We start from the raw sequence: 12,584 nt of genomic DNA on the forward strand, positions 1-12,584 counted from the left end.
TGAAGTGACCACTCATATTTATAATCATTCTTGCGTCACTCCCTTGACGATTGAAATCCTCCATTACTTCAAAATATCGTGGCAAAACCACGTAATTCTTCAACTTCTTGAAAGTAGTTTATCCAAAAATCACATTAAGGGGAATGAATTTGGAACTAAATCGTCACGGAATTGCATATTAATGGAGAGACTTAGATGAATGCAAAAGCATTAATAAGCTCTTGAACAATAGATGAAAAGGTCATCGCTAGAGGTGATATTCCTTTGTATTCTTTGTTTACTTGGGATATGACCCATTACGAATCGCCTAACACCTTAACTTTTGTTACTCCCATATCTTTTAGAGTCCTATAGGGATGGATCTAAGAGGATGATTGGATTGAGCCAGAGTACTTACATTGATAAAAGTATTGGCACGATTCATCATGGAGAATTCCAAGAGAGGGCACCTACCCATGTCCCATGGCGTAGCTCTCGGCAAGAAACAGTGTCCACAGATACCTGTTGAGCGGAGAGAATGAATCATATTCCATATGCTTCGGTAATTGGATTGATCATGTATGCCATGATATGTACTAGGCTTGATGTATCGTACGCCTTAAGTGCTATAAGCCGATACCAATCAGACGTAGGAGAGGCGCATTGGATTGCGGCTAAGAATATCCTAAAGTCCCTAAAAAGGAACAAGGATAGATTCCTGGTCTATGGTGGCCATGAAGAGTTGATTGTTGAAGGTTACACCGACGCTAGCTTCTAGACTGACAGAGACGACTTCAAGTCACAGTCAGGGTACATATTTTGCCTTAATGGAGGAGCGTTTAGTTGGAAGAGTGCCAAGCAAAGCACCACTGCAGATTCTACAACTGAAGCTGAATACTTGGCAGCTTCGGAAGCCGCTAAGGAGGCAGTTTGGATTCGTAAGTTCGTCAGAGAACTTGGTGTTGTACCCTCCCTCAAGGGTCCAATAGATCTCTATTGTGACAACAATGGAGCTATTGCTCAGGCCAGAGAGCCAAGAGAGCACCAGAAGGTCAAACATGTCCAAAGACGATTTCACATGATATGGGAATGGAAATCCGAAGGTGAAATCAGAATTTGTAAGAACGGGACGGATGACAATGTGGCCGATCCTTTGACTAAACCTCTGCCTCAAGTGAAGCACAACAAGCATGTTGAGGCAATGGGAATCAAGCACATTGGAGATTGGCTTTGAATTCCCTATACATGTGTTTTAATTAAACTAGATGTCTTAATGTAAAACACCATGTAATAACCATTCATTTTCGGAGTAATCTCTTTTTTTGCAAAATTACTATTCACTCCATTGCTATTTAATTGTGGTTTAGAATTATATAATGAGTCCATTCGATTTCTGAGAATATTCAAAACACGGTATCAAGACCATGTCTTGGATAAAAAAACACTTGTTAAGTGAACATTGAATATCTAAATCGAAAATTATCCCTAATCGAGATCATTTAACTGATGGACGATCAATGACCATTGGAGATTAGTATGTAGTATGATTTACAACACCGTTTCTTGTGCTGCAAGGACACAATAGTCATAAATCATTTGCACAGGTGCTAGTTTGGAACTACACCAGATCGACCTATGAGAGTACTTTAAGAGATCCAAAAACGTCATAAGTACATTTCTCATTATAGCTATCAGAACCTGTTTCCTCAAACCACGAGTATTGTGAAGTTCTCTTGTTTGAGTACTAGTCTCTTTGATGTTGTCAAACGTCTGCCGTAATTGGGGACTATAATGGGAAAACTCGGGAGATTAGGTCCTCTTAGTGAGGGAGGCTTACAGTACAAGACTAGGAATGTCCCCCAACTAACAATAGGGAATATTTTGTTGTTTACAAGACTGCTAGAAGAGTGAGACTGTGAAAATGCATGGCTGTGCTCAGATGGATTTTAGAAATCATCTGCATATTGACAGTCGAACTCGGAGATCGAGAAATACTTTTGAACGTAATAAGGATGACGAAGATTCTTACCTTATAGTTCATGAAGAGACATTAAGCGACATAGGAAATGGGCTATACACTATATGCACACTTGTCCGGAAGGACAAGTGGGAGATTGAAAGGAATGGTGTCAATCCAACAAGTGTATTATTCTGATAGAGGGTTCAGAATTATCAGGAAGCTAATTCTTCAGTGAGATCAAGTGATCGGTATGCCTGGGTGAACAATTAATATTACAGCTTTGTCTTGATTGAACCCTTCGGGTCGAACCCAAACGAACTGTCGATCCGAACCGACGAATCAATCCAAAGGATTTGATGAGTCACTAGAGTATTACGAACACAGACGTCGGATATCGAGCCTAGGGCGTCAAGACCGAGCGTCGCAAAATCAATAAGGAACAAGTTCGAGCAAAGCCGTAGCATCACATTGGCCTAGCCATGTGGTTGCTAGGCTAGCTCGAGCTAGCATGCCATGCGTACTAGGCGCTAGTGCCCAACTGCCATCGCAAGGCTAGGCCTTGCTAGCACTGGCGCACAACAAGCCCAGCACGCATCGCAAGGCTAGGCCTTGCTAGCATGCTAGGCGCTGGCGCACGGCAAGCCCAACAAGCATCGCAAGGCTAGGCCTTGCTTTCTTGCTAGGAGCTAGCAGCCCAACAACGCATAGCACTGGCTCGCATAGCATCCTAGCTTGCTAGGCGCCTCACATGGAAGCACGCCACGCACCAGCCAACAAGCTCGCTGGGCTGTGCGTGTGTGCGCTTGCGTATGCCTTCGCATGGCAGCACCAAGCACAGCAGCGAGCTAGGGGCCTCGCCTAACAGCAGCAGCATGCGTGGCTCGGTAGGAGCACGTATGCGATGGCTGGGTTGAGCGTGCTTGCTGTGCTGTGCTGGCTGGCAGGCTGCCTAGCCTTGGTGCCAGGCGCTAGCTGGCAGCCTTGGCAGCTAAGGCAGGCTGCCAGCTTGCCTATGCCTTGATGCCGGTTTGGAGTTGTGGGAACCAAAGCTTGGAGCCATCCCTTGGGGAGCAAGGCAATGGTCCCCCCCTTGGTGATGGTCCTCACCTAATCACTAATTCTCCATGTGCCACTTGTTGATTGTTGATTGCATTATCTTTTTAATTTATTTTTGATTTAAATAAATTAGTTAGAAATGCAGGATATCCCACATTGATCATGAATGGGAGTGCAAGTTGCATTTCCCTATAAATACCCCATGATTGGGCATTTTGGAATTCAACTTGAGTGGAACTCAAAAAGGCATCTCTAATTATTGAGAAAAACCTTAAAGTTCGTAAAACTCTAGTTTTATCTTTGGTCAAGTCTTGACTAACCCTCAAGACGAAGACCGTTTGGGTCGGGTCGTGGGTACGAGGCGTTGGAGGTCGTCACGCTTGTGAGGCTTTAAGCTTAGAAGTAAGAGCTCGGTTCTCGAGCGAAGCACGCTTCAAGGGTATTACTTCTTTCTCCCTTCTCTTAATTATTGTTTAATTATGTTTATGCATGCTTTAATTATTGGGGCGAGTCTTGGGGGGTTTCTGTTCCGCATAGAGACGGTCACTACGAAACCTACAGGTGGTTGAGGCGTGGGTAAACGGGGATAATGGGGGTGGGCTTAGGACATGGCTCTCATCGCCAAGGAAAGGAGGATGAGAAGGCATGGGAGGTGGTGGCCGGAGGAGATTCAGTTCAGACGAGGATTGAGAAATTTATGGTTGAGGTTGAAGATGAAGAACATGGAGTTAATGTTTCAATTTCCAGAACAATTTGATGGAAGTTGAAGATGGGTGAGTTTAGATTCTCAGTTTAGATGGGTAATTGAGGAAATGAATATTGGAGAGAAATGTTAGATTAATTAAGTTAAATTAAGATCTTAACAAAATGTGTTGTAGTTATCTAAATCAGTTTACAAAAGATTAAGTAAGGGTATTGAAGTAATTTTATTGAAAAAAATTTAATACAATTGGAAAGTTTTAGAAAGTTGCACATAATTTGTAGCGAATAAAAATGGCAAAAGTTGCACATAATGTGTAACGGAGGTAGTAGAAAAAATTCGAAAAGGTTAAATATATTTAGTAAAAGTTGCAGATATATACAGAGGTAGTATATTTTTAAAGTATCATATTTTTAACTATATTTTCGTTATAAATGCAACATATTTCGTAGTTACAAACTTTTATGAGAAGATTAGAGCAATTAAGTGGACATAATTAAAATAACTTGAACATCGGTAAAACATTGAGGAAATATGTTTGAAATATTAGGGGTGTTCAAATAGCCAATTCAGATTTTAAAAAATGAATAGGACCGGGCTAAAGAAAACCAATCTAGTTTACTAGTCGAGAATGATAAAATCGATTTTTGGTCCAGTTTTGTCCAAAATCTTTTAAAAACTAGTCTTCGAGCGGAGCAATATTTTAGTTTAAATTCTATATAAAACTTCTTTGATTTTTAATTTCACCTTCAATATTCTGTAAATATTTTTATATTATGAGCGATTTTATGAAAAATGTTTAAAATAGGCATTAAAAATTCGTTTTTATTTTTCTTGATGTATTAAAAATTAATAAACAATAGAGATTTTTTTAATTTTTTTTTTAAAAAAACTAGTCCAAATTAGTTTGGTCCGGTCGAAGCAATAAGAATCTGGTCCAAGTAACAACAATCCGGTCTTCGAGCCTTGAATTTTAAATTTTCGGTGTTCGGTCTGGTCCGGTCTTGGTTTGGTCAATAGCGTTAGAAAGTATTAACATTTTTTTTTAAAAAAAAAAGCTTAATTTGCACAATATATACATAAAAAATTAATAGTTTCAACCACAAATTAAAAACAATCCAACTACTAGGGCCAATAACAACCCTTACAACTTTCAAACCAACTTAAATATAGGCCATTAAGCTCTAAAGGTAGTAAGTGTTGAGAACAATTCTCAGTGTAACTTAGAAAAAGAGGGGAAACGAAAGTGAGCTCCACTTGGACGGAAAAATGGATGGCACCCGTTAACTAGTGATAAATCCAAAATATATAGCAAATGTTAGGCAGTAAATAATAGCTTATGATCGATTATCAAACGAGCTTTTAGTATTACTTCCTTACTAAAGGTGTCAAAAATAGACCCGATCGATTTGACTCAAAATTAATCTGAACAAAATTTAATTCAAAAAATTAACTTGATAATTTAGCATAACTCAAATATAAAATAGATTCAATCTAATCCAATATTACCGAACCCAACCTACATACCCTAATTAACACCTCTATCCCTCGCCCCAGAAGTACAAAACAACCCCCCAAAACAGAGAAAAAGAGCCATACTGTCCTACAACCCCACATAAAAAGTTCACTACTTTTCCCAACACTTTGAAAATCACAATGAAAAGGAAAAATACCACATCTTTAATCTTTTATTATGTAAAAATTGTTAACGCGCCAGTTTGAATTTGCTGACTTGGGACCCACTTCCCATAGCAAAAACCGAACTTTACACCTAGCCGTTAAAAGTTGCAACTTTGAAACTCCCCCTTCTCTCTGTATCTCATCATTCTCAAAACGCTCACTAAAGTAAAACAAATTACATCAAGTCACTAACACAATTAATTCTACAGTTTTCCCCAAATCCCTTTTCAAATTTACTATAATTTGATTGATTTGATAATCCAGATTCTTATAAATTTGTTTACTGCATTTGGTTTTCTCAATTAGGAGTAAACACAAAAAAAAGATGGTGTCAATGACGCTGATCAGTTTTAAGAAATTGAGTTTAGGGGTGATTCCATCTGCATCACCGTCTCCGTTCTTCACGCCTCGGCCCGAACGATACCGGATGGATTATTCTAGAGTCAGTGATGTTAAGTCGTCTATGGGTTATCATCGCCAAGATAAAGATCGTGAGGTTAATGTGCAGGTTATTCTAAGATGCAGGTAACAAATTTAGCTTGTTGGATATTTCGTTACGGGTTATAATCATATGTCTTAATTTGTGTCTCAAATCACTTCTTGTCGTTTTATACGGTGTTGATAGAAAAGTGTGTGACTAATTTAAATTAAATTTATTTATAATTCCACTATGTCACTTACAATTATAGACGAAGTATGACATTGTTTTTGTAACTATTTGTTTAAGTACTTGAAATACTCCTTTGTATCTAAATTAATAGGTCACTTACAATTATATACGAAGTGTTAGGTTGCAAGTGTGATTTGTTGTCCGACATAGTAAAATTAAATAAAGAATCACTACTTTATAATCTAAGTGAGCTACTCTGCTTCTTGTCTATCTCCCGATTCCTAACAAAGGCATCAGAGCCGTTGGTTAGAGGTTCTTGTCTACATCCAGTTTCCTTCATACAAGTTTCTTACTGGGAGTGCTCTGAGGGTTTGGGTGCATGGTTTCTGCTCAGGGGTGGTTTGGGTGCATGGTTTCCGCTCAAGGGGGAGTGTTCCGAACTCACACTTAAGGGGGAGATTGTTAGGTTGCATGTGTGAGTTGTTGTCCCATGTAGAATAATTAAATAAGGAGCCACTAGTTTATAACCTAAGTGAGATACTCCTATTACCATATGGTTTTAGCATAGAACCTCACTTGGGCTTATGTGTGGGCTTTTCTCTCCTCTTTGTCTCTCACCCAATTCCTAACACGAAGTATGACATTGTTTTTGTAATTATCTGTTTAAGTACTTGAACTAGTTCTTTGTACCTAAATTAGTAGGCCACATTTTAAAAGTCTAAAACAAAGATTTTACAAACTTTACATTAAATTATGATGGGGAAAACAGTAATTTTGATTTATTTTGAAACAAATATTGGTTTGGTTTATAGAATTATAACATCTACTGTTAAATTGAGATAAAAATTGATGGTAATGTTAATGTAGTTTGACCACAAAAGTAAAATTCGAAACCATTTTGTATGATGAAAACAAACATTGATTTCATAGGCATTCGAAATGTGACAAATTATATTTAGACAAAAAATGGTATGAGAAAGAATCTGTGTAGTTTAATGTATTTTAGAAAGATAGTACTCCATAATAATATTTTAAATGTCAAAAAAAAAAAAAAGAAAAAAAAAAAAAATTGATTTTTCACTTTTCATAGACTATTAATTTGCATAATCTAATTGAATGTGTTCTCTTGTTTATATTCATCGAAAAATCAGTAATATCACACTCATTTAGCGCTTAAAATATCAGGGATGGAAATTTAAGCATGCTTTGTATAAATTTTATATGTCCTTAGGAAGTGTATAATTTCTGTCACTCAATTATGGTGGCTAAATTTTGACTATTGTGATTTGTGAATGACTGGATGGGTGGTGGAGTGGTGGTTTTGTGCTTGTAGTGAGCACGATAGCTGTTATATATAAGGTGTTAAAGTGCTCATTAGGCTCAAAGCTTTCGAGCAAATACTAGCTCTTCATGTCAGTAAAACTATTTGTTATATGTACACAACGTGATTTGTTGGGAGCAAAGCATTGATATACGTTTTGGTACAGGCCATTGAGCAACGATGAGCAAAGCAGTACCCATCAAGAGTGGTAACATGTAATGAACTTAAAAGAGAAGTCACTATTTCACACAGTGTAGCTAATAAGCAAATGGATAGACTTTTCACATTTGATAAGGTAAGCTATATGCATCTTATTGAATTATGGTTATTTGGTTTATAAACTTGTATACGTTCTTAGTTTCTTACTATATTATGTAATTCATCAAGGTTTTTGGACCCAAAGCACAACAAAGAATCATTTATGACCAAGCTATCGCGCCCATTGTTAGAGAAGTCCTTGATGGTTACAATTGCACAATATTTGCTTATGGTCAAACCGGGACTGGCAAAACTTATACCATGGAAGGATCAATGAAATCTAAGGTAAAATATTGAACTACACCTAATAATCTGAGGTAGAGAAGATAATTTATAGAGCCTGTAAATTTGTTATGTGCTGAAACCTTGAATGATACATTTTTTTAGGGCACTGAAGTGTGTGCTGAGGCTGGTGTCATCCCACGAGCAGTTCGACATCTATTTGACATACTAGAAGCTCAGAATGCTGACTACAGTATGAAGGTGTCATTTTTAGAACTGTATAATGAAGAATTAACAGATTTATTAACTCATGAAGATAACTCAAGGTTCTCAGAAGATAAGCAAAAGAAATCTGTCTCCTTGATGGGAAGACGGAAGGGGTTGTGTTATCATTAGAGGCCTTGAAGAAGAAGTCGTGTACAGTGCTAACGACATTTATAACCTTATGGAACGAGGAGCTGCTAAAAGGCGAACAGCAGACACATTACTGAACAAGCGTAGCAGGTGAGTATGTATTTTCCAATTTGTTACCTTCTTGCATTTGAAGTAATTATGGTGGTAACTCAAAACTACTTTTGCAGTCGCTCTCATTCTGTCTTCACCATAACGGTACATGTAAAGGACATAAGTATTGGAGAGGAGGAGCTCATAAAATGTGGGAAGCTAAACCTTGTTGATCTTGCAGGATCTGAGAATATCTCTCGTTCTGGTGTAAGAGAGGTATTCATTAATAGTTTGCCCTGGGCAGAAAAAAAGATAATGATTTGGATCATTGTTTGGCCCTTAATTATTAACACATAAGGCGACATAAATCGTTCAAACTTCTTTTGGTTTCTTCTTGTTGGTTATTTGTTAATCATAAATTCCAGTTTTGCAAAAGGAAAATTTGTAAAAAAAAAAACATTTTAAATGCACCATTTTGCGAAAAAAAACCTTTTAAAAGCTTTTTTTTAAAAGAAAATCCGAAGTTCAAATTTTTTTGCGAAAAGAAACCCATTTCCTTAATTAGACTCTAATTAACTTAATTAGACTCTAATTTCTTCTCATTTCATCTAATTAATCCGTAACCCACCAAATTAGAATTAATTAATATATAAACAACCTTTTTCCTCCCTTTCCCCCTCCCATGGCGCCACCCCTTCTTTCTCCCTTTCCCCCTCCCATGGCAGCCTTCCTCTTCTTCCTCCCTTTCCCCCTCCATGGCGCCACCCCTTCTTCCTCCCTTTCCCCTCCCATGGCAGCCTTCCCCTTCTTCCTCCCTTTTCCCCTTCCCTAAACCCTAACCCGACCATCCACCTTCTCCCTTACCACAACGCGGCGGCGACTGCGAGAAAGAGGAGAGAGAGTGAGTCAACGAGAGAAAAGGAAGAGGGAGAAGAAGCGTGCCACCTGACCGAGGTGGGTCGTCGGGAGTTGGGTTCAAGGAGCTGGCTCAGTTCGGGGGAGGGGACTGCTGCCATGGGAGGGGGGGAAAGGGAGGGAGTGGCTGGTGGGGTGGTGGTGTTTGGTTTTTTTTTTTTATTTATAAGTTAAATTAATTAAATAAATGGTTAAGTGAGATTTAGAGGATAATTAGAAAAAATTAGAGCTTAATTAAGTGAATTAGAGGCATTAGGTTGTCTATAACAAAAAAAATTCACATTTGGGTTTCTTTTTTCGCAAAAAATTGAACTTCGAGTTTTGTTTTACAAAAAAAGCTTTTAAAAGGTTTTTTTTTTCGGCAAAATGGTGCATTTAAAAAGGTTTTTTTTTTGACAAATTTTCCTTTACAAAATGGAGATCATATAATAGTAAATTCTAATTGTAATGAAAATGTAGGGGCGTGCAAGGGAAGCTGGGGAGATTAACAAGAGCTTACTCACCCTTGAAGAGTTATTAATGCGCTAGTGGAACATTCAGCTCATATACCTTACAGGTTCGGACTGGTGTACTTGCAGAAGAAACTCAGATAAGCATTTTGTTTTACAATTGTTCTTTGTTTTTTCTTACATTAATCAGGGACAGTAAGCTGACAAGGTTATTGAGAGACTCACTCGGAGGGAAAACAAAGACGTGCATCATAGCAACAATCTCACCATCTAGCAGCTGTTTAGAAGAAACACTTAGTACTCTTGATTATGCTTATCGTGCTAAAAATATTAAAAACAAACCTGAGGTTATATGGCTTTCTTACCTCAGAATTGATATTAGTATAGTTTTATTATGTGAAATCTAAGAATTTTGCGAACATGTAATGATTTTAAACCAATCAGGCAAACAAAAAGCTGTGCAAGACAGTTTTGCTCAAAGATTTATACATGGAACTTGAGAGGATGAAACAAGGTTTCTGAAATGTATTTATGTCCTTTTAATGTCTTGAGAAAAAAAAAAGCAACAAAATCCTTTCGTTTACTGACTAATTTGATATATATTTTTTTCAATGAATTTGTAAACAGATATTCGGGTTGCTAGAGATAAAAATGGTGTTTATGTACCGCTGGAAAGATTTGTCCAAGATGAAGCAGAAAAGAAGGTTGATAATTATTTCACTATCAGAAGAATGCCTATATCACCTTGTTGAATAACAGAATAAGTGATAAACAAAGAATCTTTGAATTAAAAACAAAATGATAAGATCACTTGCATTTGGAGTATATATGTATAAGCTGGAATTTTTACATTGTAATTACTAGACTAATCAAGCTGTCAACTCAGGGATTAATCTCTCTAAATTGATTAGTCATAATTTAGTTATCGATCTTAGTGATTGGGAAATAATTAAGTCATCGATCTTAGCTTCATATCCCTGCTTAATGTTTCTTGGGTCTTGCATTATTTTAATTAGGGAAGGATTGAGAAGATAGAGCAGTTGAAGATGGAGCTCGAACAAAGTAGAAAGGTAAAGTTTTGTTTTCTGTTCTTCCTTTCCTTACTGGAATGACATGACATATTATCTACCTATTTGTATCTTTTATTCTTCCAGGAAGTTCAAAAATACCATGACTTGTATGTTTCTGAGCAAGAAGAGAAATTGGATTTAGATGTTGAGCTCCGAGATTGCAAGGTATCTTATCACTGCCCTGAAAAGCTTCGAGGAAAGGAATTGATATTGGTTCAAAATCTCTTACTCATGCACTAAACTTTAGCACTAATTATAAACTAGGTCTGCCCAATGAAGCCTGTTCTTCACAGCACTAAGAAAAATAATCAAAAAAATAACCGAAAAGATTAAATAAGTCCTGAAGCAAAGTAAGACATAAAGATATTAATCTAAGCTTTTTAGGGATTGCATAGGTGAAAGATAAAGGCTTAATTGGATACAGAAACAAATGCAACTACACTGAAAAATTTGTTGTGTTGAATAATGGTTTATTAAGTTTATACAGACAGCACCAAATATACTCTTCATTAGGCATGATTCCACATTCTACCACATTTAACCACCCCTAGTTAGCGAAACAGGAAACTAAGAACTCTAAAAATACTCTGCCAATACCATCTGAAATGAATCAATTCCTTAAGTTCCTAAGTAACATATCAAGGAAACACATAAGTATTGCAAAGAATATACACGACAGGTACATCAAAATAGTCAAACAACTTGATGTTAACAACACTGCCTTGCTCCTGTGAATTACCAGCTTGCTTCAAATATAATCCTTTTTAAACTACATTTTAGCCACTTCTAGGGGATTTGTTACATGAAATATTTTAGCCTCTTCAAATTTTCTGATTTTATGCATTACATCTTAATGTTTTCTGCACTTGAAGTTTCAAGCCAGCATTTATCACAGCTACTCAATTCCTAGCTGACATCAACAAAGCTTTTTTGACTATCAATCAACTATGTAGCTAATTATGCACTGAACTATATGAGGTAACCACAACTGTTTTTAGTCACGGGTCTTAAATTTATATCAGAAAGAAACTCAGGTTATGGATTGTACAGTATGCGCACATTGTAGGATGTAGGGAGTATAAGAATATGCAATATTCAAGTGCAACAAGCATTCTCAGTTACTAATATTAATGTTATTTGTATGGATAACAGTTTCTCTGTCGAACAAGAACAAATGGTAGTGCATACGCTTTTCATAGAAGGGGAATTTTTTCATCAATACATATTGAACTTGGTTTGATTTTAGAGCTATTTTGAGTGCAGAAAAATCTAGAGAGTACCTGTAAGGTCTTGCACGAACTTCAAGAGAAACAGAAGTTGTCCATCACCCAGTTACAGGAAAAAGACTCTATGATATCCAAACTTATGTACTCAGGTAAATTAATGAAGATGTTGTCAGTTTATTTCTTGACAGATATGCACATTGGCCATCATACAATTCTCACATCAATTTGAAAAACCAGAAAATTCTCTAATTCAACGTGCAAAGGAGCTGTGTTGCACTTTGGGAAATGCATCTGAAGACATATCGATATTGCACAAAAAAATAGGTAAGACTAGTTGTATTTCTAGCATTTGGGGAAAATATGCTACTACTGGACCAAATTGCAGAAGTGCAACAATGTTTTTCTATTTTTGTTGAAGGCAGATAGGTATTTATTAGTGCAGTAAACTAACAAGGTCATTTTTTGGATTGGTTTTACAGATGACAAAAACAAATTGGAAAATCAAAATCATAAGCTAGTTGTTACATTTGGTTCTCAGCTTGATAAGAACTTAAAAATCCTGCACCAAACGATATCAGGATCGATTTCAATGCAGCAGGATCAACTGCGATGCATGGAAGAGAACTTGTGCTCAATTCTTGCCAGCAAAGATGATGTGAGAATTCTATTCGGGTACTGATAAAATGCTTCTTAT

At 36.9% G+C, this 12,584-nt stretch overlaps 1 protein-coding gene across 1 annotated transcript; it reads left to right on the top strand.

The window, feature by feature from the left end:
• Nucleotides 1–5,700: 5,700 nt before the first annotated feature.
• On the top strand, nucleotides 5,701–12,562 carry LOC110737303 (kinesin-like protein KIN-5B; the record flags this gene model as incomplete). Its single annotated transcript, XM_021917663.1, is given in 17 exon segments — nucleotides 5,701–5,900; nucleotides 7,473–7,498; nucleotides 7,501–7,601; nucleotides 7,694–7,849; nucleotides 7,952–8,152; nucleotides 8,154–8,290; nucleotides 8,368–8,506; nucleotides 9,605–9,650; nucleotides 9,653–9,701; nucleotides 9,785–9,941; nucleotides 10,039–10,108; nucleotides 10,222–10,298; nucleotides 10,611–10,664; nucleotides 10,749–10,829; nucleotides 11,928–12,039; nucleotides 12,128–12,214; nucleotides 12,370–12,562. Coding segments are annotated over 17 exon segments (1,886 nt in total), but the record flags the coding sequence as incomplete, so codon positions are not given.
• Between the last annotated feature and the right edge of the window lie 22 nt (nucleotides 12,563–12,584).

This window comes from Chenopodium quinoa, unplaced genomic scaffold (assembly GCF_001683475.1).
Source record: "Chenopodium quinoa cultivar QQ74 unplaced genomic scaffold, ASM168347v1, whole genome shotgun sequence".
Taxonomy (NCBI): domain Eukaryota; kingdom Viridiplantae; phylum Streptophyta; class Magnoliopsida; order Caryophyllales; family Amaranthaceae; genus Chenopodium; species Chenopodium quinoa.